The sequence below is a fragment of the Podarcis vaucheri genome (assembly GCF_965113315.1).
Source record: "Podarcis vaucheri genome assembly, chromosome: 7".
Lineage (NCBI taxonomy): Eukaryota > Metazoa > Chordata > Lepidosauria > Squamata > Lacertidae > Podarcis > Podarcis vaucheri.
The window spans coordinates 31,502,025-31,529,251 of NC_138765.1; the positions used below are offsets into that span (position 1 = coordinate 31,502,025).

The window sequence follows — 27,227 nt, forward strand, 5'->3', positions numbered from 1 at the left end:
AAGGGCAGAGGCTGGATGATGAAGCAACTACTGCATCTTCCAAGTTGCAGTCTACATGCGACTCTGGCAAACTTGCAGCCCTTCACTTGTTGCTGGATTACATCTGCTACACCATCCCTGACCGCTAGCTCTGCTTGATAGGACTGATGGAAGGAAGTTGGGTAGCCAACAGTTTCCCCACCCATTATAAGTATAAGTATGTTGGGTTATGCATACAGTACTAACTCTCAAAATTCCAGAAGCCCTTCATTTGAAACATCTGAATTATTTCACTACAATCCCTTGGTGAGTGGAGAGATGGCTTTCTGGACTTGGAGGCTGACGTAGGCAGGCTGTCGGGCTAGTTCAAGACCTTCCTGCCAACACAACAGATGTCAGTGGCCTCTGTGGTAACAGCTTTTAACAAAGCCAGGAAACATTTCCATGAATGCATTTGCCCACCACTGCCGCTAGCCACAATGAAATTCTGAGTGAAGCCACAGCGGGCTCTGAGAGACTAGTGTGAAAACACTCCCAAGGACTCCTCAGACAAGCTTAAGCTGGAAATGTTGCTGAAAGAGAGCAGCATTGAGTGAAGCTGTAAACTGAGATTTGCAGCTTTTCTGGACGAAGCTAGTTGCAGAGGAGCTTAGGAAGGACCACCATGTTAAGGAGCAACTTGGCATTAACTTTATTCTATCTTCAGTATAATTTTAAGTACATAAGAAAGGTTTTATTTCCACAAGCCTCGGGAGAGAAATACAAGTCACAGGACAGTTTCAAAATAAAAAGAAATTGCATATCTTTTGTTAAGTTTCATTTTAGTGGGGGGGGGGAATCATTAATGTGGCAAAGAGGGAAATAAGATATGCATATGCTATCCAAAAACACTTATGATTCTGGTGCGCAGGCAACTCCCTTTGGTGGGTCAGTACAGTACCATGCCTTTGGTCTCGGCGCAAGCACTGCAGTGCCATGCTAACACACACACACACTGGCCTTCCGGTGGAGAAGAAGCTGAGCGACAGAGAAGGACAGCCAGAGAAAGTCTTCCAGACTCTACAGGGTAAATAAGCTCAGATGGAGGATTGGAATGAACTTGTGCTTACAAATAATTAAATACTGGACCTGGAATGAAGAAGACTCATCCCTCCCTAAAAAAAAGAGAGAGATGGGCTCCAAGGAAAAACCTGTCCTGGAAAGCCTGGACAACGCTCAGTTGCTCAGAAGAGGGACCTTTGGGCACAATTTTCCCTTTAAAGGAGGGCTTGAATGGAAGTGGGTGAGCAGCAGTTTTCTTGCTGCTGGACAGACTCCCGGAAGGGGCGAGTGGGGAGCCTGTCCCATGGAAGTCTTGTGGCACCTGTAACTGAGAGGTCTCCCCCAACATCATGGCACAACACAGAATTTTACACTGAGCACATAAGGGGGAAAATGGGGAGGTGGGGTGGGGGAGGAATGCTATACATGCACCAGTCCTTCAGCTTTTGGTCCAGCAAAGCCATTCCTGGAATCTTTGAACAGCCCCAATTAGATTAAACAGAATGAAGTCAACTCCCTTGTACTTCCCCCAACCCTCACCTTCCAGATACACTGTCACACACACATATCACTGGGGACTCTATACCCTGATAACTCGCTTTACTCCAAGAGGAACCGTCTTCCTTTGCTTAAAATGAAAGGGGAAGAGAAAAACCTCTAGAACCAAGTCCTTGAGATACTGGCTCCAGAGAGCACAAAAAGAAAGGCCAGACAGAAGTTGATTGGTGATGCGGGTTTGCCAGACCAAGGGGAAACGCCACACTTTCCTGCTGATCAATTGATAGAAGCAAATGATTCTGCCACCCTGCCCCAAATCCTAGCCTGAGGTATTTTCAGTGAAGGCAGGTAGGCAAGTCTCTCGGGGAGAAGACAGAAGCAGATTGAGAGCGGAAAAGGTACAGGAAAATCTATAAATCATCCCAAAAAAAGCAGATTTGTCCCACAGCAGTGGTGGGGCGAATGTCGAGCGCCAGGTCAACTTATCCAGCTATCTCCGTGACAGTGGTGACTAACTTCTGCCCGTTCCACTGTGTCTTGAATTGTTCTGGGATTGGGAACTCATTCTAGGGGGAAACAAAATATTGGAGTCAGTAACATCTACATGGAAGTGACTTGCAGAGACGTACAGCTTTCAAAGTCCTTGTGTGCTCTCTGTCCTTTAGTACAGCTACACCTCTAACACAAAAGCTTACTGCCATCACAGGGAGAGCCTTGCTGGATCTGAGCAAAGGCCCATTGAGCTCAACATCCTGCTTTTCAAGAGCGGCCAGAAGGATGCTTCTTTGAAGCCCGCAAGCAAGGTACTAATCTGCCTGGCTGCTCCCCTCTCCCTCCATAACTGGCATTCAGGGACAACACTGTCTTGAATGCAGGCCTTCCACTTACATATCTTGTCTAAATGAGCTGCATGCCAGGGGTGGAGACATGAGAAAACTGCAAAGAGGCCTAATTCAGCAACAAAGCTATTAACATCCCATTCAATATATCAAAAAACAGAGCAAGTACCAAATTAAGCCAGGTCTGGGAATCTCTGGCCTAAGGGGCTAATTAGATCTGGCACAGGTGCACACACCTGACTTCAAATGCAATGTCAAGTAGATGCAGCTGCCAAAGCACAACTGGGGCCCTTAAAGTACACTCTAGGATGCTAAGTGGCAAAGGAGGCTTGCTGTCATGCCCATCAGCTGATAGGTGGTGACAGCAAGCCTGGCAGGATCTGCAATGCAGCCCGCCACCCATACAAGAGGAGCATAATGTTGGCACCAATCAGCAGTAGCTTCAAGCCCTGCTTGGGTGGGCTTGGAATCTTTGTAGTGGGGCTTGCCATGCTACAGAGAAGAAAGTATTCATCTGACATAGTGATACCAGGTTAATGCAGGTGGGCAGGGCCCGTTCCACCTGTCAAAGTAGTCTGCTGAGGGTGAGGGAATGCAGGATTCAGCCTGTCAGGTGGATCCAGTTCTTCACCCCAATATTAAGCTCCTTAGAGCTTTGCTTCTTGATTCATGCTTCTTAATCCTAAAAGTGTGGTGCAGATGTACATTGATCCCAACCACTGAAAGCCTGCCTGCCTTATTAAGCCTGGGCTTCTGAAAGCCAGCTAAAATCATTTTGGCAACACAGCACTTCATCCTGGTGACTTTTGACCACGAGCTATCCCAAGATAGCTTCTTCCCAATGTCAGCAACAACCACCACCCACAGCAAAGCGGCTTTCTCCCAGCATCTGATTTCTATGCCAAGTAATCAGAAAGAAACTTACAAAATCACCACTGTCTGTAGGAACGAGGACGTTCATCTCTGAGGACTTGGCACTGACAATCTCACATTCTAATGAGTTCTTGCTCAGGTAGACGTGACAACCGTCTGTCTTGTTGATGGAAATGGTTGGCACTTTACCCAACACCTAGCAAGAAAGGCAAGGATGTCAGACATGGCTAGAGCGCCTACCACCCTACACCCTAGAAGTCTGAAAGAAACACAGGAGTTCACTTCTCCTTGTTCTGAAAACATCATTATCAATACTCTTTATATGTACTCTTTATAATATCATATATAAATAATACATCAATGAAGACAACGGATCCATCAATAACACATTCAATTATCAATAAATCATAAAACAGTAGTGTGGTGAATCCTATGAGCAATGGAAACAAAATTCAGTACGTTCTCTTTTCAAGCTCCGAGTGGCTTGTACTTCAAGTGCCACTTGCTCTCAACATGAACCTGGCCTGGATGCAACATCATCTTTGGAGGGGCCCTTCTTTGTCTCACTCCCATGATGGCAGGACCCAGTAACCCAAGACTGGGGCTTCCACAGGAAGCAATTGCCCTTCCTTGGAACACCTTCCATGGAGAGGCCTGCCCAGTGCTAACTTTTCAGCACCCGTTGAATACCTTTTTATTCGTCCATACCTTTGAAAGTTGTGTGTAATCCTACAGGTTGCCATTTTAAAACATTTATCCTAGCTGTTAGTATTCTGTCCTTTGCCATTTTTAACGCATTTTTAATTTACATGGGGCTTACGCTCAAAGACACTGCACAGTTAAGTGAAATTGCAATTGAAAAAGCTGGCAAACACACCATTCCACCCCTTTCTGGGACGTTTTTGGGTCACTTCTGGGTTCGGAGCAATGTGTGTGTGCGCATGGGTTGAGGAGCAAGATGGGTTTCTAATTCTGTTAGGGAATCTGAAGACCCTGAATCCCCCCTCAGAGACTACTTCTTCTTGCTCATCTGTTTAAGGGTTCCTGCTCTTCAAAAGAGGCAAGGCAGAGTGAGGACCGTTAGAGGTTAAGGGAAAACAAAACTGGGTGGGGGCGAGGGAGTGCAATTACCTGAACTTGGATATCCCGACTGTTGATGATCTCAACAATGCCCACCACATCATCGAACACCAGACCTAGCTTCTTGCAGTTATCTACAAAATAGAGGAAAAGAGAACAGAAAGGACCATTAAGGACCTTTCCCAGTGTGGCTGAAGAATACTTCAGCAAGTCCTGATTTAGCCACCCATCCATTGGGTGCTCCAAGGTAAGTCACAACAACAGCACTCCTCATTTGCAAGGGTAATTTTTGGGAAAATGAGAAACTAGGGGGGGGGGACCCCATGGGGTTTGGATGCACACACCAGTTCCCCATAAATATATGGGGAAGACCCTTGTGGTGAACCCTGTTGGACTGAGCAGGAGTTAACTCCCTCTTTTCAGCTGAAGAACTTGGGAGGCCTGGGATGTTAAATCCTGCAGGGAAGTGGTGCATGAAGCCAACAGTGAATTGAATCAGAGAATCACACCCACCTCTCTTGGAGTGGCATGAGCTGATTGGTGGGCATGAGTTATTGGTTTCTTCTTTTTTTAAAGCCTCCCACCCCAGCCCCAGCCGATAAGAACCTACCCAGTGTGATGGAGTTGATCTTGCCCTTGATATGGAGTGTACTGTTCATGCACTTGTAGACGTAGGCCACCTGCTTCAGCTCCGTGTCGCTGATCACCAAGTTGGAGGCATTTTCTTGGTTCTCCTAAAGAGGAAGGGGAAAAACAAATGCCGCTCATTCCAGCCCCTTCCCTCCTCGGATACGCTTATGACCTGCAGATGTGCCTGATGGACAGCAATGAGCCAACGTCTCCTTACAAGACTCTCTTATTCAGGTCAGGTATGGGGAGTCTCTGGCCCCCCAGACTCCAATTCTCATCACTGGCCATGCTAGCTAGGGCTGCTGCGAGCTGGAGTCCAGCACCCAGAGGACAAAGTTTCCCTCCCTCTTTATTTTATTAAAACAAAGACTAAAGGTGCTGCTTGAATTAATTGGACAGCAGACTTTAATAAGTACTCTTAAGAACTGCAGATGACGTGTCTCTTCTAAGATGCTGCCTGCTTCAAAATGCATGCATAATCTAAATGCAAAATACAATTCAGATTTTCCCCACCTTCTCATATGAAATCGCAAGTTATCCATGGCAGCAGGGAGTCTTTTGAGTGGGACCCTTGCAACGCCCCAGCCCCTCGGAACTCACCACTCTCCATTTCTTGCCTTCCAGCTCCAGCACAGGAGGCTCCTTCTTCGCAGGCAGTTTTTGGGAGGCGCTGACAGGACAGGCTGGCTTCGGAGCCATGAAAGGCTTTGGTCCCGTCCGCATAGGTCCACCTGGGTTCTTCAGCGCTGGGTTCTTGTGGGTCTTCATCTCGTCCGACACGTGCTTCAGGCCTAGGAGGGAAACCGCCATTAACATCCACCTTGAAGATGCCACCAGCTTTAAGAGCTGCCCCTCGGCCGTGGCCAGCAGCTACTCTTCCCCACCCAGGCGCTTCCATTCTTGTGGCAGCTTTGCAGTGTGGGAGCATCGCAGTGCAGCTCCTTCCTACACCACTTATCAGCAGCCCCGGGCACAAGCCATTCCCACGCTTGAGTCACCCTTTCTAAAGCTTCAGTACATCTGACATTACCCCCAAGTAGAGCTTCTTTGCTGCTTCTCTACCACAAGGGCAATGTCAGAGCCAGGCCCAAAGAGCCGCTTCTTACGAACCAAGAACTTCCCCCTGAAACCACCACAGCCTGCACCAGACCACCAGCCATTTGTGCCTTATAAACAGATTTAGTTCCCTTTTCTAGCTTGGCACCAATTGGTTGGCTTCTATGCTGCTTTTACTCAAAAAGCTCAAAATGAATTTCAACGTAGAAACAAGGGTTTATAACACCAATGTAAAGTAATTAAAACAAAACAAATTCAAAGTAAAATTGCTATAAGCCTCAGGAAAAAATCCACTACTACAAACATATCCTAATGTGTCATATGCTGCTTTCCCCAAAATACTGTGTCGCTAGGGATGTCATTTTCAGTAAAGAGCCCCACAAACCAGGGTCCATAACCAAGATGGTCTAGCTCTGCCCATTCTTCTCTCTCTGGCTAGCTAAAGGGCTTTCAGCAGGTCTCTGGATCTATAAGAGTGGAAAGCTTCTTGGCCTCCATCCGTTGCCCCGCTATAGCATCAAGTCCTCAATTCTTAGAGACTTTTGTTTCTAAATAGCAGGCACAGACACTGCAGCATGTGTGGAGTAGTATTGAGTGGAGGGCTGGACTCTTGACCAGGCAGTCCTGGGTTCAAATGCCCTCTTGGCCAAGGTGTTTTCCTCTTGTCTAATTGACACTCAGCCTAACCTACTCCACAGGGCTCTTCCAAAGATAAAAAAGGACGATACACACTGGATTTAGAGGAAGGAATGGGTACAAGTTTTAACCATGTTAAAAACCACCCCACCCTAGGAAGGAAATCTCTCGCTCCCATCTGCTGCTGATCTAGACAGCCAGTAAAAGGGCTATGGAAGAGTGAAACAACTCATCACATTTTTAAGGTTTAAAGCTGGTTACAATACATGCAGAGCATGCCTGAAATTTTATCCTTAACGAAGCAGTCCTTCCTCAGCTTACATGAAAACAGAGACTCAGTGCTCCTAGTGGTATGTGATGTGAGATGTCCCTTTCTCCCCTCCCCTTATTTTTGCTTCTGTCACTGGCAGTCATATGATTGGTGTTGCGCTTAAAATGATCCAATAAAATAGCTTTAAAAGCAGGTTCAAGTTCTTGACGGTTCAGCAGGCATCCTATTTGCATCCAGAAGCCAAAAGCAGTGGCTTCCAGAGCCACGGGGAGATCTCTGCATTGGCTTACTGCATTGCAGTATGTGCAATTTACACACAGCACTGTCCTCCATGCATGCCCTCCCCCACAACTACCTGCAATCTAATTGGTTTCACTTGATGAAAAGAAAAAAGGAGGAATTAATTGGCTTAAGGAAGAATATACTGGAGATCAGAGATTAGCTTCAACTATTTGTACAGGTTACCATACAGGGCCTGGAGATTACAAAAATTAAACTCCATCAATTCCCCAGAAAGGCAGTGCAAAAGCTTTCCTCACTATATTTGGGTTTCTTGAACCATAGGATACATAAAACTAAATCTTCTGCATATCATAAACCCTCACCAAGCCCAAGATTGGAGTCCTCTAATAATAATAGTAATATTTTTATTTATTTATACCCTGCCCATCTGGCTGGGTTTCCATCGCCACTGGGTTTCCCTCTTGGCCACTGCAATTCCCAGAGTGCAGATTTCTCCCATCTTCACTAACCACAAAGGTATTTTATGGACCCACTTCTGCTACCTCTACTCCTTATCCAAAACATTCAGGCTGCTTTCTCCAAGGAAAGGACATTCTCAAAATTCATGTTTTGCACACTGAAGTTGAGTGGCCTGTTTAGCAAGCAAAACTGGTTTAGGGAATTATGACCCAAGGGTTTTTTTTTTTGTGGGGAGGGGGAATTCCTCAAAGGGGCGTCATGAATCAGAATGCAGGAAACTGAAATCTAGACACAACTGAACATTCTGTACACTCAATACATCAAAACACACTAGCAGAATTAGCCACGCATTTCTGCTGCATCAGTGAAAAGCTATGCAAATTCACTTATAAGAACAGCTTGTGAAAACCAAGATGACCAAGAAATCCTCTAGGGCCATCTGCAACAAGACCATGGGTACAAATGCATCAGTATGGTTCAAAAGATGGGACTATGCTGGACCTTGTCCCCAGATCCTGGAGCAAAAGGACCCCTGCAGATCACAAAGGCTTTGTGTAGAAGGGTTGCAATTTCTATCCCAAGTGAGTTTGCTTAGAGCACAGCCATTTGCTCACCTTGCCATTCCATTAACTCATTTCACCTACCGGAAGTGATGGCCTCTCCTTGGTTGATCTGGGCAAAAAGGGCGGAACGGGTTGCAGGGTCATCTGAGCCAGAATTTGTTGAGGTGGGAGCTGGAGGGGGTGGAGGGCCAGGTGGCGGGGGTGGGGGGCCACCAGGAGAAGGAGCTGCTGCTCGGGATCCATTTCCTGAATCAGTTAGAACAGGTCCCTGGAAAAGGGGATGGGACAGGAACAGAAAACAGAGAAAGGTCAAGAATAATAAATGCAAGAGTTCTGTGGTGCCTTGAGGATTAGCGTCCAGCCTGTACTCACCGTTTTGCTCCAGGTCAGCCCAGTGGTGTGATACTCCTTAATGTACGCCTGCAGCTCTGTCCAGATACTCAGATAAGCTTTCACCCAGTCCACATGCTTCTTATCTCTAGGAGAAAGAGGAGCCAGGTAAACTAATTGGTCTAGGTAAGGGGGGATATTTGAAACTCCACTTGCAACAGGAGCCATAGATTTCCTACCCTCCTGCTTTGCAGATGGAACTTTTCACAAACTGACTATTCAGAGCTTTCTGGGAATGAAACCCTGCACTGCCCCCCTGCCACTACTCAGGTTCCCTCATTTTCTACGCAGTCACAGCACCATCCCTCTCCCTGCTCTTCTGTATGGTTTCATTAACAGCATTCCAAAACTTTGCATCTCAGTAGTCCTATTCACGGTAACCCCACACCCTTGCATTCTCATTTTCCATGAACTGTCTTCATTTCTTAGCATTCCCTTTTAAAAGTGGAGCCCGCCTTGAGTGGCCGAGTTTAAGAACATTCCACTCCCATTCCAAAAATGGTTAGCCACCTCCTGCTGTTAGGAATTCGAGGGAGATGAGTAATTTTTTAAAACTAAGTGACGCAAACATTGGAAGGTGATCCAATGCTGCCTTCCCTCAAAATCCTCTGCTGGGGGCAGCACCCCATGGCTCCCCATCCCCCCAAGAGGCAAGCAACACTTACACATCTTTGTATTCCTTGAGGATCCGGTTGCTATAAAACATGGCGGCATCAGTCATTTCCTTCACGTAAGGGCCTGGTTTGGGAGCCTATGAGAAGACAGTGCATCATCAGAACGTAAAAGTTCTCGCGTTTGACCCAGAAGCTTTCCAAACCCACCAGTGTTATTTGGAAGCTGACCCTCTGAGTGAAATGGTTTAAGGACCAGAAGTCAAGCTTGCCAGGAGGTAGTGGACAAAGACGCCATCCCCAAACCCAGATAACAGAGGCAAGGCCGGAAGTGCAGTTTGAAATCTTAAAACTGCATCTGGATGAGAGAAAATTAGGTGACAAGGACCAAGTAATCTCTCAGGAAATACAAAAAGAAACTGGAAGCTTATGGGCACAAAACCACCAACTTATTGTTAGTTCCATATCATTTTACTGGCAATGACTTTCCCCTAATTCAAGGGTGGGGAACCTGTACTCCATCACCTCGAGGGCCACAACTACCTTTGTCCACTGGGAATCCAACAGTATCTAGTGCACCTCAAGAATCCTTGGCAGTGTAGTCTGGAGGGATTGTTGAAACTTCTGTTAAGAAAGCCCCGCCAAACCATACAAAACTACAACTCCCAGGTTTCCCTGGGGAAAGTGAATGACTCTTCGACCAGACTGACACTGCCAACTAAAACTGCCCATGTGAGAATGGTACCATCAGGGGGGAAATCATGCTATCTGTGCAATATTTTCCTCCTAGCATGTGTCCATGTACAGAAATTAAGACAGGCTATATTTTAAAAACAAAGCTACAGACATAAGAGCAGTTTAAGGAGCTTCAGGGAGGCCTGCTGGCCCTTTGAGTACCAGAACCGCAGAACAAGTTTTGACAGAAAAGCACCAGTTCCTGAGCCCTTACCATGGCGACCCAGCCTAATGCAGGGATGCTCTCACTAACGGTTGAGAGGTGATTGAAGAGTTTGCTGCCACGGTTCTTCTCCCGGAAGTTCTGGGCCACCTGGATCTTCTCGGATATTGGCTTCAGCACAGATGAGAAGTTGTTCTGCAACAACAAAATTACAGAAGATAAGCCGAGCAAAGTGTGAACTGCTTAAGCCTGCTTAAGCCTCTGCCATCATTTAGATTGCCTGCCCCTGTCAGTGGACAGATTTGCACATAAAGCCAAGTCAGGGTTTGTTTGATGATCCAAACCCTGCCCAGCAACTTAACTATGGTTTGTTTACTGTCAAACCATAAGCTGAACCATGGTTTATTGTTGACCTATGAACCTTGGTTAGCTTTTTAGCTATGGCTTGGCATACTGTGTGAAACTGGCACCCTTCCTTAACCATGGTTCCGCCCCAAATGCTCACAAAGCTACAAAGGCACAAGGCAAGAGCAGCTGGAAAACAAATCCTGCTTGGAAAAAACAAGTCATAGTTAAATCATGACTTAAGTTATAGTGTTGTGCTAACCAGGCCAGTGACAGTATTATCCATGTATTAAAGATGCTGGGAGAAAGATGATCCTAATCTTCGTCAAAGGTGCTCAAGATGGTGTATAGAGTCCCTATCCCCCATTTTAACCCCACAGTAACTCTGCAAGGCTGGTTCACATCAAAGAGAATGAATGGCCTAAAGTCACCCAGCATTTTTCACAAGTGATTTTCTTGGGGAGCGGGGAGGCATGTACACCACCTTGAGCTCCTCTGAGGAAAAGCAAAATATAAATGTAATAAATACATTTACCTACAACCTTTGTCAAAGGAATTAAGCATTTTTTGTAATTCAAAATGGCAAGACACAAGAGGAAAATTGAGCAAGGAGGGAAGAGGAAAATAAGCAAGTGCCAGGTAGCAATTGTTTCACTGTGATATATAAGTTACTTGACTGATCCATAGTAGGCAGTTCTGGGGAAGGAGGAACAAAGTAGCAGATAGGCCAGGTTCTCTACATCATGTAGTCACACAAGAAAGGAGGGTACCACTTTCCTACCAAACCCTAATTCCTTCTCCTGGACAGGAAGGTGTTATGGGATAATCCTACCAACGTACACACCTGTTACATTGGAGTCACTCAAAATTTATAGATGTTGGCTTCCCGGAAAATGAGTCCTTGTCTTGGAACAGGCACTTGCAATGCCCCAGCACCCATGAAGCCATGCAATGCTGCCTGCAAATGGTCTCACTGTGTCCTGCCATCTGGAGGTCCTGCAACTTTCATCCTATCCCTGAGGTTTCTGATCTGTGGTCCTCCGTATCTTGTTAGATTCGAACTCCCATCAGCCCAAGCAAACAAGGGAGCCAGTAGTCAAGGACAATGGGAGTTCTAGTCCAGCAATATCAGGAAGGACACAGGCCAGCCATCCTTGCCCTGTGCAAATTAAGGGGATGGGGTAGAAAGCTTTATTACCAAAAATGTCTAGTGGGAGAGGGTAGCCCACTCCCTGACAGTAAACAAGTTTTTGGCAGTAGCAGACTCTTTCCACCTCACCAGCCTCTCTCTCTCTCTCTCTCTCTCTCTCTCTGTGTGTGTGTGTCTTTTTCCTCCCACGAAAGTCAATGGAGCAATTTTTGTATTGGGAAGGAGCTGTGTGTGAGAGAGAAAAAACAGAAAATACAGAGCATGCACCACAAAGTGGGGGTGCTTAAAAAATGTGGTGACTGACCACACCCCCACAGCTGACCATGCCCACAACTCTTTTCAACAATCCCAGGCTGAAAGCAGCTGGGAATCCCCATTCAGAAGACCACTTTTTATATCCTTTGGAAAAAGGAATCTAGTTTCCAGCTGCACCTACCCTTGAGCTTCACTGCTGAAATACAAGGGGTTTCCCCAGACTTACCGCTGTGGGTTGCTGGCACTGAGATGCTGTCACCAGGAGAGCCCTCTCTGTCATCAACCCTGCATGGACCATGTCAGCCTTGGAGGAGGAGAGGATACCAAGAGGCAAAAGGGGGGAATTAGTTGCATATATATTGCTCATGGGGTGGTAATACACTGACAAAAAGAGCACCAGCTGTATCCAAGGAGGACTGTGTTGCACATGTGATGGTCAATTTCACATTAAGAGCCAAAAGCTCTGAAGTATCAACTGCAGCAGCTTCACAGTAAGACCAACTTTCTTCTGTATGAGTTTGGGACACCTGGAATATGGATAAGAGTGTGCCTTTTTTAGTTCCCTCCCTATACTGTATACTTGATACTCCAAAATCACTCTTCCATAACGCCAATCAATTTGATCAGCCCCCGTTTATTCAGGCAGTTTTATTACTTTGTTTTAATCTTCTTCCAAGTGTGTAGAGTGGGGCACATGTCTCCCTCTATCTCAACCCAGTTCATCCTTAGCACATCAGAGAGAATGTGATTGCCCAAAGTCAACCCATGTGTTTCATGGCAAGGCGGATATTTCAACCCAAGTCTTTGTGATTCTAGTTCAACACTGTAGCCAGGGCAACTTTTCTAGAAAGAGAGGTGCCGGAACTCACCATGAACACCTCTCTTGTTCTATTATAATGGCAATGATGCCCACCTGAGAGGTGCCAGAACTGAGTTCCAGTGAGTTCCAGGTGAAAAAAAGCCCTGACTGTAGCCACGTGTCGGATTCACAGCCCTTTTAACGGCTGCTGGTATTGGTTGTTTACGGAGAAGTAAGAGTGATTTGGGGCATTGCTGGTGTTTTTAAATAGACCGACAATTTTAGACTTTTGTTAGAGCCACTGTAGCCTGTGGTGTGACCGTAACTCTCCTTGTGCACTACAGTCTCCGGCAAAAAATATCCACATGGTTTTGAGACACTGCCGAAAATAACTCCCTGCAAATGTGTACACATAGACTATGGGGGGGATGGATGGGCAAACCACAGATAAAACATTTACCGCACCACTTCCAACTCCGGGGGGGGGGGGGAATGGAACATTAGCCAGCTACTTTCCAAAACCTAAATTTTGAGTGCAGCAAGCAAATGTTCTCCCCAAATAGGAAGGAAGCCTGAGCCTTACGTGTTTTTGGACATCACCGCCAATTTCTCTGCTGATCTTCATGTATTCAGCTACTGGACCCGCCAAGAGTGTGTCAAAAGCCTGTACATACTCAGCTATGTCTGCAGAGGAATGCAAGCAAGTCAATCATGAGAACTGAGAGACAGCAGATGGATTTGGTTTGAAACATTTGCAAGTCATGTTTTGCAGTAAGCATCTGTCCTCCACTCCAGCCCCTCCTTTCCCGGCCGCAATGCACAAAACTTTGGCAGAGCACTCTAGGTTTATTAAAATCCTTGCCTGTTAGCACCCAAGTCTTGGCTCTAATTAGATTTTTCACTTTTAAAAGGAAGCAGCTGGACTCTAAGTAAAATGCCAGTATCATTGCTGACACCAGAATAATGTGACGCCAACGTTTAGCTGCTGAGGGTTGACAATTAGGGCAGTTCACTTCCTCTTCCTTGTATATCCCAATCTGGTTTACACAAAGTCAGCTGCATGCCCTGACTTTCCTACTAAGTGGGAGAAGTTAAAGTAATTCATCCTGAATACACTGGTCAAGTCAGGGCCTCTCACCTTTGGAAAGGCCATCTCCACAGCTGCCCTGCATGCCAGGGCCATGGGACATCATCTCTAAGCGGCCCACAGCTCTCTCCAATCGCTCCACAAGACCGTGCAGCTCTGTCATCTCTCAGCACCTGCAAAGTTAGACCATACATTCAGAGGAAAGCTTGACGGAGCCAATATTATTTATAGATTTAATCAAAGGGCAATCTTGTACCAATCTCAGTGAAGAAATGGCAATTGAAGACTATTTACTTACTCTTGCTTACCATACCTTTTTTGGGAACAACTCCCTGCTGAAAACAAACAAGGTTCTGGCCAGAAGCTCTGGGTCCACCACCCAACAATTGTAAACAAAGATAACGTCCCATTTTACCTTTTTTGGTGCACTTATTTAATTGCAGGTGCCACCCTGTAACTAGTGCCCCCAAATGAGTACAGTATTCTGTTCCAAAAGATCCTGAGCTTGAAAAAACAGTAGCCTGTCTCTGACCAAGTCATACTCAGAATAGTCCCCCTTAAATCATGACTAACTTGAGTCCATTCATTTCAATGGGTCAACTCCAAGCATGACTCAGTTTCAAAGAATCATAGAATTTTAAAGTTGGAAAGGACCAAGAGGGTCGTCTAGTCCAACCCCTTGCAAGGCAAGAATCGTTTTGCCCAAAATGGTGCTCAAACCCACTGAGATTAAGAGTCTCATGACTGAGCTATCCCACAGGCTCTGAGTTGTATTCAAGTTGTATCTGTGCTGACACAGGGGTGAGGTACGCAAGTATTTTAATGAGCCCCAGCCACTGCATGTGTGTCGCAACCCCTACATTATAAGGAGCTGTGCAACAGGCAGACACACAACTCTCTAACCTCCAACAGCCACTGGCTATCTTGGTTGAAAGATCACAGCCAAGCTGTGCTTTTGTGCCCTCTAGTATGGAAAAAGGGCTCAAGATGAGCCTAGGCCCTGGGCCTGGGCTGGTGATAGCAACACAGACCCAAGGCTACAGTGAACACAAGACCACCCCAAGTTTCATCTAGAGCAGGATATGGTCTAGATTCAGGATATGATGTGAAGGCACATGAGGCCACCACCTTGCTGAGGTTAAGTAGGCCTGGTCTGTCAGTGCCTGTATGGGTGTCCATCTGGAAACCACATGAATGCCACCTTGGGTCCCATGACAGAAGATGGATGGGATATAAATGGGAAGAAAAGTAATGCAGCAGCCTGTTTCTGGATGCAGCCAGCCTGATCCTTTCAGGACCCCTGCAGAGCCTGAAAGCAACAGCCCTTGCACCCGATATTCAGAGGTACCCTACCTCTGGATGTCCCATTTAGCTACCCAAGCTAACAGCCAAAGGCAGACCTGTCCTCAATGAATTTCCCCAATCCATTTCTAAGGGGCATCTAAATGCCCACCACATTATGAAACAGTTCCCATAAGTTTATTATGCATCATGTGAAACAGCTTTTTGTCTTCCCTATTAGATTCTCTCGTCTCCTTGACTTCCAGGTAATGAGGCACTTTTATCAAAACTGGTACCCTCCATTTGTGTTTGACTACAATTCCCGTGCTGATTAGGCCTGAGAGTTGCGGTCTGAAAGGTCTGGAGAGCACCTGGTTGGCAAAGGGTGAGTTAGACAGTCACAGAGTGCTTTCAAACCCACATAAGAGGTAAGCAACCCAAGCTTCCTCGCTCTTTTCATCTAAATGTACAGTATAGGACCTGTTTAAAGCCAAGAGGAGGGAGGGCAGGCCTAAATGAGTATCATAGAGAAACCTAACATTTCTGGCAAATCCTAAGGGCTTGTCAAGGGTTGCAGTGGCTCCTCTCTTCTCCAATCAATAGAGGGACAGAGTCATAAAGCTTACCTGAGGCAGACACTATTTTAAAGCAATCGCAAAACCATCGAAGCCACCCAGTCCCAACCATGGCGGACAAATTAGCATAGCAGGCCTACTACACAGGCCAAGACAAGCCAGCTGCCCAAGATAATGAACAATGGCATCCCTGTTCATGCTTTTGCACAGGACCTTGTTTTCCAAGAAATGCCGAAGGAGAATGGATTTTGGCACGCGAGTTTTGCTAGCTGCCTCCTGTTACAGGAGCACAAAGTCTGTCTGTAGCCTTCTAAATGGGAGACCATTTCAAGCCTGCCTTCCTCCCTCCCTAGTGTGATGGGAAAGCCTGGAGGAACTGGCAGCTACTTTTTTTTAATCGCTTAGGTCATTTGCACAATGAATCACAGCCATCATTTGGAGCATGAATCACCACCCCAGGCCAAGAGCAGAATTCCCATATATGCCTTTAGAGCTCAGAACGAAGCCAGGCAACGTTTCACTTTGCAATCACTGGCTGTGGCGCAGGGCATAAAGGAGGGGGAAACACTTGCTCAGCTATACTCCAGGCTTCTTTGCACCTTAAATTCCGGGCGGATGCAATTAGCTGTACAGCAACTTTGCAGTGTGTCTGTGCAGTACTCATGGGGGTTGTGCAGCTGCCCTTTCAGGGTCCAGTCAAGACACCCAAGCAAAGCCTGGAGAAAGCCAGCAGCTTAACAAAAGAGTGTCTGCGGTTAGGGATGACCCATATTTCACAGCAGCTGTCAGTGGAGCAGTTTGTGCTGTGCTGCAGTTCATAACTGCCATGGGAAGCGACAGAGGCAGGGCCAACAGAGCACAGCAAACAAACAGTACGTCAATTATAACTAGAAAGCCTGGAAACTTAACCGTGGTTTATATCAATATTGTATTTCTGTTTGCAAGTTCTGCTGAAAGAGAGAGAAAAGCAAAGTTGTTTTACGCACACTCACGACTCAGATACTTTTAAGAATCATCAAAAGACCCACTAAAGACACAACTGAAGTCCGATGCAATGTTATCCTTCTCCCCACACACGTTGGCCTCAAAAAAGAGGAAGAGGACAGCTTCCTTCCTGGAACAGACTGCTCTTCTTGACTTCCCCTTTACAGAGGGGCAATAGCAGCTCCTCAAAGGCTCCATCTCAACCCCCCCCTTCAACTAGCTCTCGTTTGCACGCAACCCCGACACTTGTTCACACAGCAGAGGGCAAGCTGCCTCTCAGAGTGCAAGAATGAACAGAGACATACCTCTTTGACATCAACGAATTCAACAGATCACTGCTGTTGAGGGAGGAGCCAGAAGATTAAAGGTGGAGTGTGAAGTAGCACCAAGGAGGTAGCTCAGTTAGCACAAACATTTCTGTTTGCTTGATAGAATGATCTCCCCTCTCCTCCCCAGGAGCTGTTCTAGGTGGGTTTTCCTAATGCCCCTCCTCAAGAAGACCTGGTGGGGGAAACCCTACTGCACTAGTGGAAGTCCTTGCACTGACTTCCACTAGAGTACTGGGTTGAATCCAGCCCCAAGTGCCCTTCTAGATTTTCCATCCAAACTTACTGGACACTAGGATAGAAAACAAGGATACTAACCACAGTCCATTCTCCCCAGCAGAAGGAACCTCATTAAGTGCTTTGCTAAAGAGGGGCGAAGGTGGAGGAACAGTTTTACTCTGATTCGTTCAGAACTTTGGCAGCTGAGCACTCCTGGGAGATGTGCCACAGCTCAGTGGTAGAACAGCTGCTTTGCTTGCAGAAGGTTGTAGGTTCAATTCCCAGCACCTCCAGAAATTGGTGAGAGAGACTCCTGTCAGAAACAACAGTGAGCCACTACCACTCAGTGGAGACAAATACTTGGTCAGATGCAACCATGGCCTGAGATAAGCCTGGAACTGTCACCACACACACATCTCAGGTGCTGGAAGGAGGGTTAGATGTCTTTTGAAGTTGGGAAACAACTGCAAAGCAGTTCTGACTTGTGTGTAGCTGCATACAGCTGCCCACATCTGGAAATGATGCAACCTACATCCATACTAGCTTCTCTTTTATGTAAAGAGCTATAGGACTTTTCTGACAACTCGGCTCACAACTCAGTAGCTTCTATGTGGGCCTGGCCAGACATTCATTCTAACCTACCTATGCTTGGATGGCCTCAAAGAGGCAAAGAACCAGCTTACTAGAAAACAGGCCTTCTTGCCCGTTTACCCAAAAGTAATCTGGAGGTACCATGAGTGGATCTTTAAAAGCCCATGCCAGCAGTGATAGGATCTCAGACCCATTCATACTCCTTCTGGAGACACACACACATTTTACTCCACTTTATGATGACAACCCATCTAACAAAACGTAGGACCTTCCACTGCCTCTTCTGCTTTATGCTGTATTACTTTCAATGACGGAATTCCAAGCTGTCATGCTAAGCCCAGCCAGCTCAAACTCTGCATCAACAAGTCACGGAAAATGGGAGTTACAGTCCAGCAACACCAGGCTCCCCACCACTACTCTATAGCATCATCATCAGAAAGGTGGGATATGTGCTTCCATCTGCTGAATTATATGGTTAAAGTTGAGAGCAGCCAATTCTAAAGCAGCTGTAAATGGGTCAACATGAACAGTCATCTTGTCCACAGGCACAGACATCAACAGGTTGATGTTAAGTGCTGGACTTGAACTGGGGAGACCCAGATTTGACCCCCTATTCAGCCCCTAAGTTCACTGCATAACCTGTGCCAATCATTTGATCCCAGAATCACTTACTTGTGCAAGTGCTGGAAGGATGAAATGGGGCAACTCCAAATAAACTTACTCGAAACAAAAGGGTCAGGCTTGCAAAAAAGCCTGATCTGGTTTGCCTGTGGTAAGTCGGCCACAGAAGTTTCTAAAATTGATTCTTTTAGGCCACAAGCATCTAAATTAGGTTATGTGTGGGCGGGCAGTCTAGTAAGATTTTCATAGGCCAGTACCTTGTCAACTTCAGTAGGTGAAAGCTTTTTTGCTCGCCCATAAACTTTAATGCAGTGGTCAATCTGTTTGCGAGGCTGCGCAGAATACAGATGTAAGTCACACAAGGCCACCCTAGCTGTAACAGGCCCATCTATTACACTAAGATTCATGACACAGACCCTTAAAAATTTCCAGTCTAACAACCACAGGCTAAATCTCCTTCATTCCTAGTTTTTCCATTTCATGAATAATTCTATAAAAGAATGCAGGAAGGGGGTGGAGTGGGATTAGGGTAATAATTGGTTCTGTTTCTTTGTATGCATCCATTTGAAGAGAGTACGAAAATGAAAATGCAGCTGAACATCTTTGCTACAGGCCTTTCTCTGCGCTGTCTGAATATGCTGAGGCTTTATAGACATTTCAATAGAAGAATTTGTTTGTAAGTGATTAATGGTTAATGGAACAGACAGAGGTGCCGTTCTGCTGCATTCCATATGGGTCTGATCGGATTAGAGCCCCATTACCCTCTCTCTGATTGCATTTCAGATATAGGGATTACTTGCTCCTTGAAAGCTTAGAAGCAGAGTGGCTTCTAACCCAGAGGAATTTGACAAGCTGTTGCAGGTCTGTCTGCAGTGGAACATGAGGCCTCCTTGAAGTGGACCACTAAGAAAATAAGTTCCTGATCATCAAGAAGCTAACGCCTACCTCCAGAATGTCAGACTTCCCTAGTTCTCCCTTGTGGTCTTCCAAGAGATTTTGCAACATGCAGACCAAACGTATCTGAAGCCGGTTCTCAAACTAAAACTCTTGGAAATATTTATATTCTTGGCATTGTTTATAAAGGCATTGGTCCTGGACTCAGCTTAACAGCTAGTGATACAAGAAAGATAAAGAATTTATAGAAGCACATATCCAAGCATCTCTACATGAAATTTAGGAAAAGCATGGATACTGCAAGTCAGAATTAGGGAAACAAACCATGGTTAAAATTCCAAGGGTACAAAAAGAAACCATGTCTTCCAAGGGCATCTAAAGGAAGTCCAGTGAGACCTGCAAACAGAAAGCCATGGAAAATACCTAAGCTTTGGTTTTGTCAGCGCACACGCAACAATGATTAGCCAATGCAAACTATGGTTTGCAAACACACTTCAAAGCATGTAATATAGTTGTTAACCTCTAAACTGCCCAAGGACTGCTGTTTTTACTTCAAAGCATGGTTTCATGCCCAAATTTGTGGCTAGCCCTTAATTACTGAAACTTTAGATACTGAGACCCACTGCTAACAGAAAACAAGCCACATTAAACATCATGACTGCATCTAGATCAAGCGGTTCAACATATCATTCATATCTGGTTTTATTCTACCATAACATGTCTCTTCACTGTAACAGAGTAATTATTTCAACCCCTACATCTACTGCCAAGGAGCTCTTACACAAGTGTTACTCAAATACTAATATGCCCCTTAAGTACTCCTGATTCACTAAAAGTGCCTGAAAAACAAATATGTTCTGAGGCTGGGGTATGGTTTAGAGGGATTTGTTGCCTGGGGTGCACGCGTTGTTTTATTTAATGTTGGTGAATTCTTTTGTTATGTTGTAATTAGGCATTTTTTCATTTTGTATGCCACCTTGAGCATGGTTTGAACTATGGAACGATGGCATACAAATAAAATTATGTATGTATGTATGTATGTATGTACGTATGTATGTATGTATGTATGTATGTATGTAAAAGGTAAAGGACCCCTGGAAAGGCTTCGGCCTTTGAATGCTTCTGTTGCAACAAGCGCTGTAGCTCAAACTGGTACAGTAATGTTGCCTTCAAGAACTTTAGTATGTGCAGTGGGAGGTGGGGTAGTGGAGAATAAAGCCAACTGGATTTCGTTTTTTTGTCACAGCATAGTTTTTAAGAAGACACACTTTAAAATCTTCCATGCTGCATTGCTTAATATCTCAAGTGTGTAACTGATGCATGCAAAAGATGCTCACCAGTATTCCACATCTTAATATCAGATGAGAATTCATTACCATTCCAAAACACAAATGCAACGACTACACTCCTCTTCTCCCAAGTATAAATTCTTGACATGGGGCCTCACACACCTTGCCCAACCCTACAACTTGCCTTGCTTCCGTTATCAACCGCTTAAGCAAAAACCACCAGACATGCTTTGTTCCAGAAAGAGAAACCAAACCACATTTTATTGCCAAAGCTGTGATAGGCAGTGAGCAGCAACAGTGGAGAAACAAAAGGAGTGTAACACGAAGCCAATATGCAGAAAGAGGGCACCACCCCTGAATTGCATTAATGCACCTAACTTGAGTACTCTTTTCCCATTTGTGCCAAAGCCATATGTTTACTAGAGCTGGCAGCAGGATTCAGAGTCATGCTAGCCGATACTTGCAGGAAGCTTGAAATGCCCACTGAACACATTTCACATCAGAATGCATCTAAAATTCCCCAGAGCAAACCCTGTTGACCTGACATTCGAATGAGCAAATCTCATTTATTTACCTTCATGGGTATATATGGTGCTATACAAAGCAATGTTTATTTACAAAGTAAGATACTTCTCTGCCCCAAGTAGTCTGCAGTCGAAAAGTTTGCAATGGGAGAGAAAGAGATGTTCCTGTAATGTGGGATGATCTGAGCATGTATGGTTTTGCAGGCATAGACTTTGTTCCAGCTGCAAATACTTAGCCTTAGTTTCAGTTGGGGATAAGTGTGTTGGCCATTTCTTTCTAAAGACAACATACTATAGTTATTAATGTAGATATCTGTCATTCAGGCAGTTAAGTAAAAGTCAATATTCACACAGTCATTCATTCCTAATCCTTTGCAGATAAAATCACTAAAAACCCTTGAGAGAGTCAAGGGTTCAGGGAAAAAGAAGGGTCTTACATATTTGAAGAGCAAGATGGTGGGATGTACCCTTTTGTAGGAGAAAGCTACAGTCAAACCTCAGTTGTCGAACATAATCTGTTCCGGAAGCCCGTTTAGCTTTCGAAACATTCGACAACCGAGGCATGGCTTCCGACTGGCTGCAACAGCTTCCTGCACTCAAGTGGAAGCCGCATCCGATGTTTGGCTTCCAAAAAACGTTTGAAAACTGGAGCATTTACTTCTGGGTTTTTGGTGTCCGGAAGCTGAAACGTTCCAAAATGGAGCCTTTCAGGAACCAAGGTTTGACCGTATAAGGAGCAGCAAGAAAAAGGCCAAATTTCAAGGAGGCGTTGGCAGGAAAAGTTCCTAGCAAATTGAGCTCACAGAATTTTACCAGAGATGCACAAATGAGTCACCAATACTGGTATTTTTTTTACCACACTTGTACTGCATCCCTTCTCCAAAGAAGTCAGCACCGCATACAGGAGTCTCTCTCATTTTATTCCAACAACCCTGCAAAGTACGGCAGTCTGAGACATAATAATGAGCACAGGATCATCCAGTGAGCTTCATGCTTATTTTTACATTTCTATCATGCAAAATCAGTGTATATAATTATAAGCTCTTGCTGTGCCTGCAAGATTAAACACAATTTTTTACATACAGGTTACAAGACCAGTCAAGAGAATCTTGCAAGCAAGTTTCGATATGAAACATTTCTGTTACTCTAGAAAGTCTGATGTTTTCTTACAGTTTAGGAAAGCGTCGTGCAGATGCACCTGCCTGAGAGGGGAGCGCCAATGAGATGGTGCCACTACAGGAAAGGCCCACGGTCCGGCCACCATCTTTTGTACTTAAGCCGAAGAAGAGGATTAAGCAAACCCTCAGTCTCTCTCATTATGCAGCAGGACAACTAAACCCAGGCTTTTCCAGTCCAAAGTTCAATTCACACTCCTCTAAACAACTCCTTTGAAGAGAGAGCCCAAATCCACCAACAGCAAAATCTTCCATTCCAACACATTACAAGAGCCTTTCACTGAACGAATTATATGCTGCTACCAAATATTAATCCAGGAAGTTGTCATAAAGCAATCTGGGTCTATGTCCTGTCTTAATGGAGGACATCTGTAAGTAAATCTCTTTATATTAAACTAAGTTTGGTAGATAAGTGCACCTGGGAATCATTATTTCTTCTCATACAAGTATGCAACTGGTTTTCACTTGGCTCTATTATGTCTAGTTAAGAAGCAGAAACAAACAGTACTAGCTTCCTCCTCTCTCACTCTCACATTTGTGCTTACCCTTGGAAGCATGCATCTCACGCAACTGATGACTCAGTGGAGGAGGCTCCTTGGCCAAGAGTTCCTGACTAACTGGGAAACACAGCAGTTGGGAAGCAAAGTGTCTCTAGTGCCAGCGTGCTGCAGAGAACTGGGCAGAAGTCTGAGGCTTCCTTAGACCACAGGGCAAAGGCTTCTATTTTACAATGTCAGAGCTCTTCTGAAGCTTGGATTGAGGGGGAGGCAATTCAATAGCAATTACATTTAGCATAGCTGCCCTGCTGAATTAGACCAAGGGTCGGCTAATCCATCATTTTGTTTCATCAAACCACATGCCTCTGGGAAGTTCAAAAGCAATGTATGGAGATATCTTCCCCTCTTTATCCCCAGTTTCTGATATCCAAGTGCACCATTTCTGAGCCAACCAGTCCCAAATATCTAAGCTAGTGGCCACCACCCCATCATGAATTCTGTAAGTTACTGTATTTTTCACTCTATAAGATGCACCAGACCACAAGACGCACCTAATTTTTGGAGAAGGAAAACAAGAAAAAAAATGTTCTGAATCTCAGAAGCCAGAACAGCAAGAGGGATTGCTGCACAGTGAAAGCAGCAATCCCTCTTGCTGTTCTGGCTTCTGTGATAGCTGCGCAGCCTGCATTCGCTCCATAAGACGTACACACATTTCCCATTACTTTTTAGGAGGGAAAAAGTGAGTCTTATAGAGCAAAAAATACGGTAAATATGTTTTGTGAGAATTAGCACTTCCTTGTGTTTGTCCAGAGCCTACAGCCAGCCAGACATATTTATGCCTGCATTGTTTTTTTAGATATGTTATAACATTTTAAAAACAGGTGTTAAAAACAATTAAAGCACATGACTACAAGGAGAATAGGGCAGGTTCAAAATTATTTTATCTCAGGCATCAAAGACCAGGGCAAAAAGGCACACCTTCAGCATACCATGGAAACTACATTGTGAAGGTGCAACTGACAGCTTAAAGTCAGTTTATGCCTAGCCACCATCAATAAGACAAGATACTGACTCCCAATTCAATCCCCAAGCTCCTCCTACCAAGATAAAACCTTACTCCAATTCGCACTATGCCTCCAAAACCAACCCAAATCTTTCATGGAACCAAAATACACTTTTGTATTCCACCGCTCATCTGCAAACCACCGCCTCCTGTTATTTTCATGCCCAGCTAGTTCTCTCATCCATCACCTCTTCAATCCACAACATGACAGACAAGATACTCAGAAGAATTATTTATGTTTACTGTAGCCTATCCACAACTGGTTGGCAGTTGGTTATGTAGTATAAATTAATTCCTGCTGTAAATCTGCTTCCTTCTTTCAGGATCAGGCACAGCAAACCATTTTATGGCTCCTTTTAACCCCCAATACAGTTACAAACCTTCCCACCGTACCTAGTATATGGGCTCCTAACCTGAATTCCAGCTATACTCTTTCCATCAGAAGGTGCTTTTCAGACAGTATATAGACTTCTCTCTTTTCAGAATCACACACACAAAAGCATACTTCCTACTACTAATAATTAATATTGCACACTCTTCACTATAAGGTCCAAGGGTGGGTTACGTCTAAAAAGATAACACAGTACAATAAAACAAATAAAACAAACCTGCCCTTAAGTACGATACTATACAACACAAGACACCCGATACAATGGGTTGAATTCAACATAGTGCTAAGGAGATTGTCTCTTTTTCCGCCCCCAACACGCTGTTCTAAGGTTCTCCCAACCCTCCTCTGCAGATATGAAGAGGGTGAAAAGGTCGGTTAGAGTTCCACATTAGGCAAAAAATTCCTGCACTACAAGGGGTTGGACTAAACGACCCTTGTGGCTTCTTCTAACTCTACAATTCTATTATTCTATTAAAAAAAAACAGAGTAGAAGTCAGGGGAGTCCTGTTGCACTAGAATAAACCGCTGTGCTACTTTCCACTAGTGCAACAATTTAGTTGAATATGACATGCCAGACTACAGATAGGGGAACACTAACAATAAAAATTCAACTGCCAAAGGCAGAAAAGAGATATGCCCTCAATAACAGCCTACAGCTGTAAATAGGTAGTGCATGACACACTTCTATAGAGAGGAAGTTGCAGTTTCGGGATCATTACAGAGAAGGGTCTCTGGTAGGCCATCACCCTCCTCACTGCCAAGGGTTCAGGCCGCCAAAATCAAACAGGATGTGTTGAAATTGAGCATCCGTACTACTCAACCTAGCGCGCGCACACACAGAAACACTTCGCTAGCCAATTTGTCATAATTGACTGTGGCTTGCTAAAGTTCTAAAGACAAATCAGAAAGCACAATGCATACTAGAAAATAACCGCTGTTTCCACAGCTTTCAGAGGTTTTCAAATTCAAATATCCAGACCCTTTAACTCCTGGCGAAACATTTAAATAACTTAAAAAAAATCCCCCCCAAAACCTTACAAGGATGACCAGACCTCCAGCTACACAGAGCCAAATAATAGTCCTGAACAACTTAACAGCTCGCCTTGCCACCTTAGCCACTTGACACAGCAGTTCCTAAGGCTGTAATTCCCATGCGCTCCCGAGCGTTAAACCCTCTCCACCCAACGCAACTTTCTCCGGAGTAAACACACACATGACTGCAATGCAACTTAACATGTTCAAAACCCTCCCTTACAATAGGCAAATACCAGAGATGACACCGACCTGAATCCCAGGGTCGTTCCTCGCCAGGATAAACCGGACTGTCAAGCATGGGGCAGAAAAGCGTCCCTTCCCCAGAAAATTAGCGCAATAATTGGGATTATTCTTGACTCCATCCATGCAAACACTCGCCGCCCCTCCTCCCTGTCCCCGAAGTAGCACCTCAGACACTCGTTGCTTCAGCCTCCCCCCCCCAACCCTTTCAGACGTGCATGATATTGACCACTCAACCCCCGTCCCCTCCTTATCCTCCTCCCCAAACACCTCAGTCAAGTACAGGCTGCCCTCGGGAGCCTCAGCCGCCGCTGCCTTACCTCGCTCAGCCACGCAGGGTGTGTCTCTCTCCCTCTCCCACCCACTCACCTCTGCCCAGCTCGCCTCTTCCCGGCTGCTCCACTTCCGCCTGGAGACGCCCAGTAACCCTACCCGCAGCACTTCCGGCCTTACCGGAAATACGCTCGCGAGGGCTTGTCTGCAACTAGAAGAAGGCGCGCGAGACGGCCAGAGTGAAGGAGGGGGCGGGAGCGGGAGGAGGCGGGGAGAAGAGCAGCCACGCCTCTCTCGTTCGGGTCGGACGGGAGGGAGGCTGGCGATTGGACAAGGCGCGGTGAACGAAAAAGGAGCGGGACAAGACGAGGGGCGTGGCTTTCTGGATAGGGAGGTTCCCGTGAAGGAAGGGGGCGGGGTTTGAAATTATGATGGACAGTAAGCAAGGGAGGGGTGAAGGCAGGAGTAGGCATAGCAGGGTAGGCAGAAATTTAGGTGGTGCAGCCTTCCCTGGCTCAGACACGGAAAGAGCTTTACCTGTTGGATTTCTGCCAGCCAGGCACGCGCTGGCAATCTGTGTGTGTTTTGCAGGCTTGGGGTGTGAAATGAAATAAAACTGATGCAAACGATAATAAAAATCACGCTTTGAAAATGCTGAAACATCTGAAGCAAAAGTTAAAAGCAAAAATACTTAATTCCTTGGGGAACTCTGGTAAGACATCCTCTTTCAGAACCTATTTTATCATTTTTTTTTAAAAAAATCCTCTCAGGATTATCGTGAGGATAAGCAATATAAAACGCACTTTATCGGTTAAGAACCTGATCCTCTAAACAGGTTTATTCAGTAGAATCACTCAGGTCCCATTGACATCAAATCTGTGTAAGACTGTAGAATCTGGTAGCAGATTGAGGTTTACTTCTGTTCTGGGAAATGCCTCCCTTTCTTCTTTCATCCCCACTTAGCCTATGCCATCCATAAAGCTGAATACTTCAGGGATGGGCTCTAGCTATTGATTGCTTAGTGTAGCCCTGAGGGGACACTAGAAGTCTCATGGTGAGAGGTGGGTGGGCAGGAACAGGACAGAGAATCACTGCTAGCCCTTGTTGTGCCACCACCTCCATGTCTGAAAGCAAGTGGGTGGGGTCTACATAAACATAGACACCACCAATCCCATAAATCCTTGGTCAGCAAAAATATTCTTTGAAGGGCTGCTTTCCTCACCAAAATGAACATGGACCACCTGTGCTACAACTCTCACCCCATGAAGTCATTGCAGCAAGTTCTGTTCCTGAAGGAGACACTCACAAAGACATAGCAGCTTGGATCAAACCAAAGCCCTATCTTCTTGAGCATCCAGCTACCACAGTGGTCAATTGGATTCCTCTAGAAAACCCAAAAGTAGGACATGAGGACAAATGCCCTCTCCCACTGCTATTCCACAGCAACTGGAATTCAGAGATATGCTGGCTCAGATATCGTGACTAATAGCCATTGATGATTCCCCCCCCTCTGTGAATTTGTCTAATCACTTTTCAAAGCTGTTGT

At 45.4% G+C, this 27,227-nt stretch overlaps 1 protein-coding gene across 3 annotated transcripts; it reads right to left on the reverse strand.

The window, feature by feature from the left end:
* Nucleotides 1–646: 646 nt before the first annotated feature.
* CAP1 (cyclase associated actin cytoskeleton regulatory protein 1) lies at nt 647–25,930 on the reverse strand. Of its 3 annotated transcripts, none has more exons than XM_082231744.1 (13): nt 25,778–25,930; nt 13,755–13,876; nt 13,200–13,300; nt 12,044–12,121; nt 10,119–10,262; nt 9,224–9,309; nt 8,541–8,646; nt 8,250–8,436; nt 5,541–5,731; nt 4,921–5,044; nt 4,362–4,444; nt 3,283–3,426; nt 647–2,084 (listed from the first exon to the last, which is right to left on the reverse strand). In XM_082231744.1, the coding sequence occupies exons 2-13, from the start codon at nt 13,864–13,866 to the stop codon at nt 2,001–2,003; spliced, it is 1,440 nt and encodes a 479-aa protein (XP_082087870.1). In that variant the 5' UTR covers nt 13,867–13,876; nt 25,778–25,930; the 3' UTR covers nt 647–2,000. The 3 variants fall into 3 exon arrangements, with proteins under 3 accessions (XP_082087870.1, XP_082087871.1, XP_082087872.1); XM_082231745.1 differs by having other exon boundaries at nt 25,729–25,855; XM_082231746.1 differs by lacking the exon at nt 25,778–25,930 and adding an exon at nt 25,699–25,718.
* Nucleotides 25,931–27,227: the final 1,297 nt, after the last annotated feature.

Coding starts and splice junctions, on each gene's coding strand:
- CAP1 (XM_082231744.1), bottom strand. CDS start 13,866: ATGACAGAGCTGCACGGTCTTGTGGAGCGATTGGAGAGAGCTGTGGGC. Junction 13,301..13,754: donor TGGAGATGGCCTTTCCAAAG/GTGAGAGGCCCT, acceptor ATTCCTCTGCAG/ACATAGCTGAGTATGTACAG. Junction 9,310..10,118: donor CATTAGGCTGGGTCGCCATG/GTAAGGGCTCAG, acceptor GTCTTCTCATAG/GCTCCCAAACCAGGCCCTTA.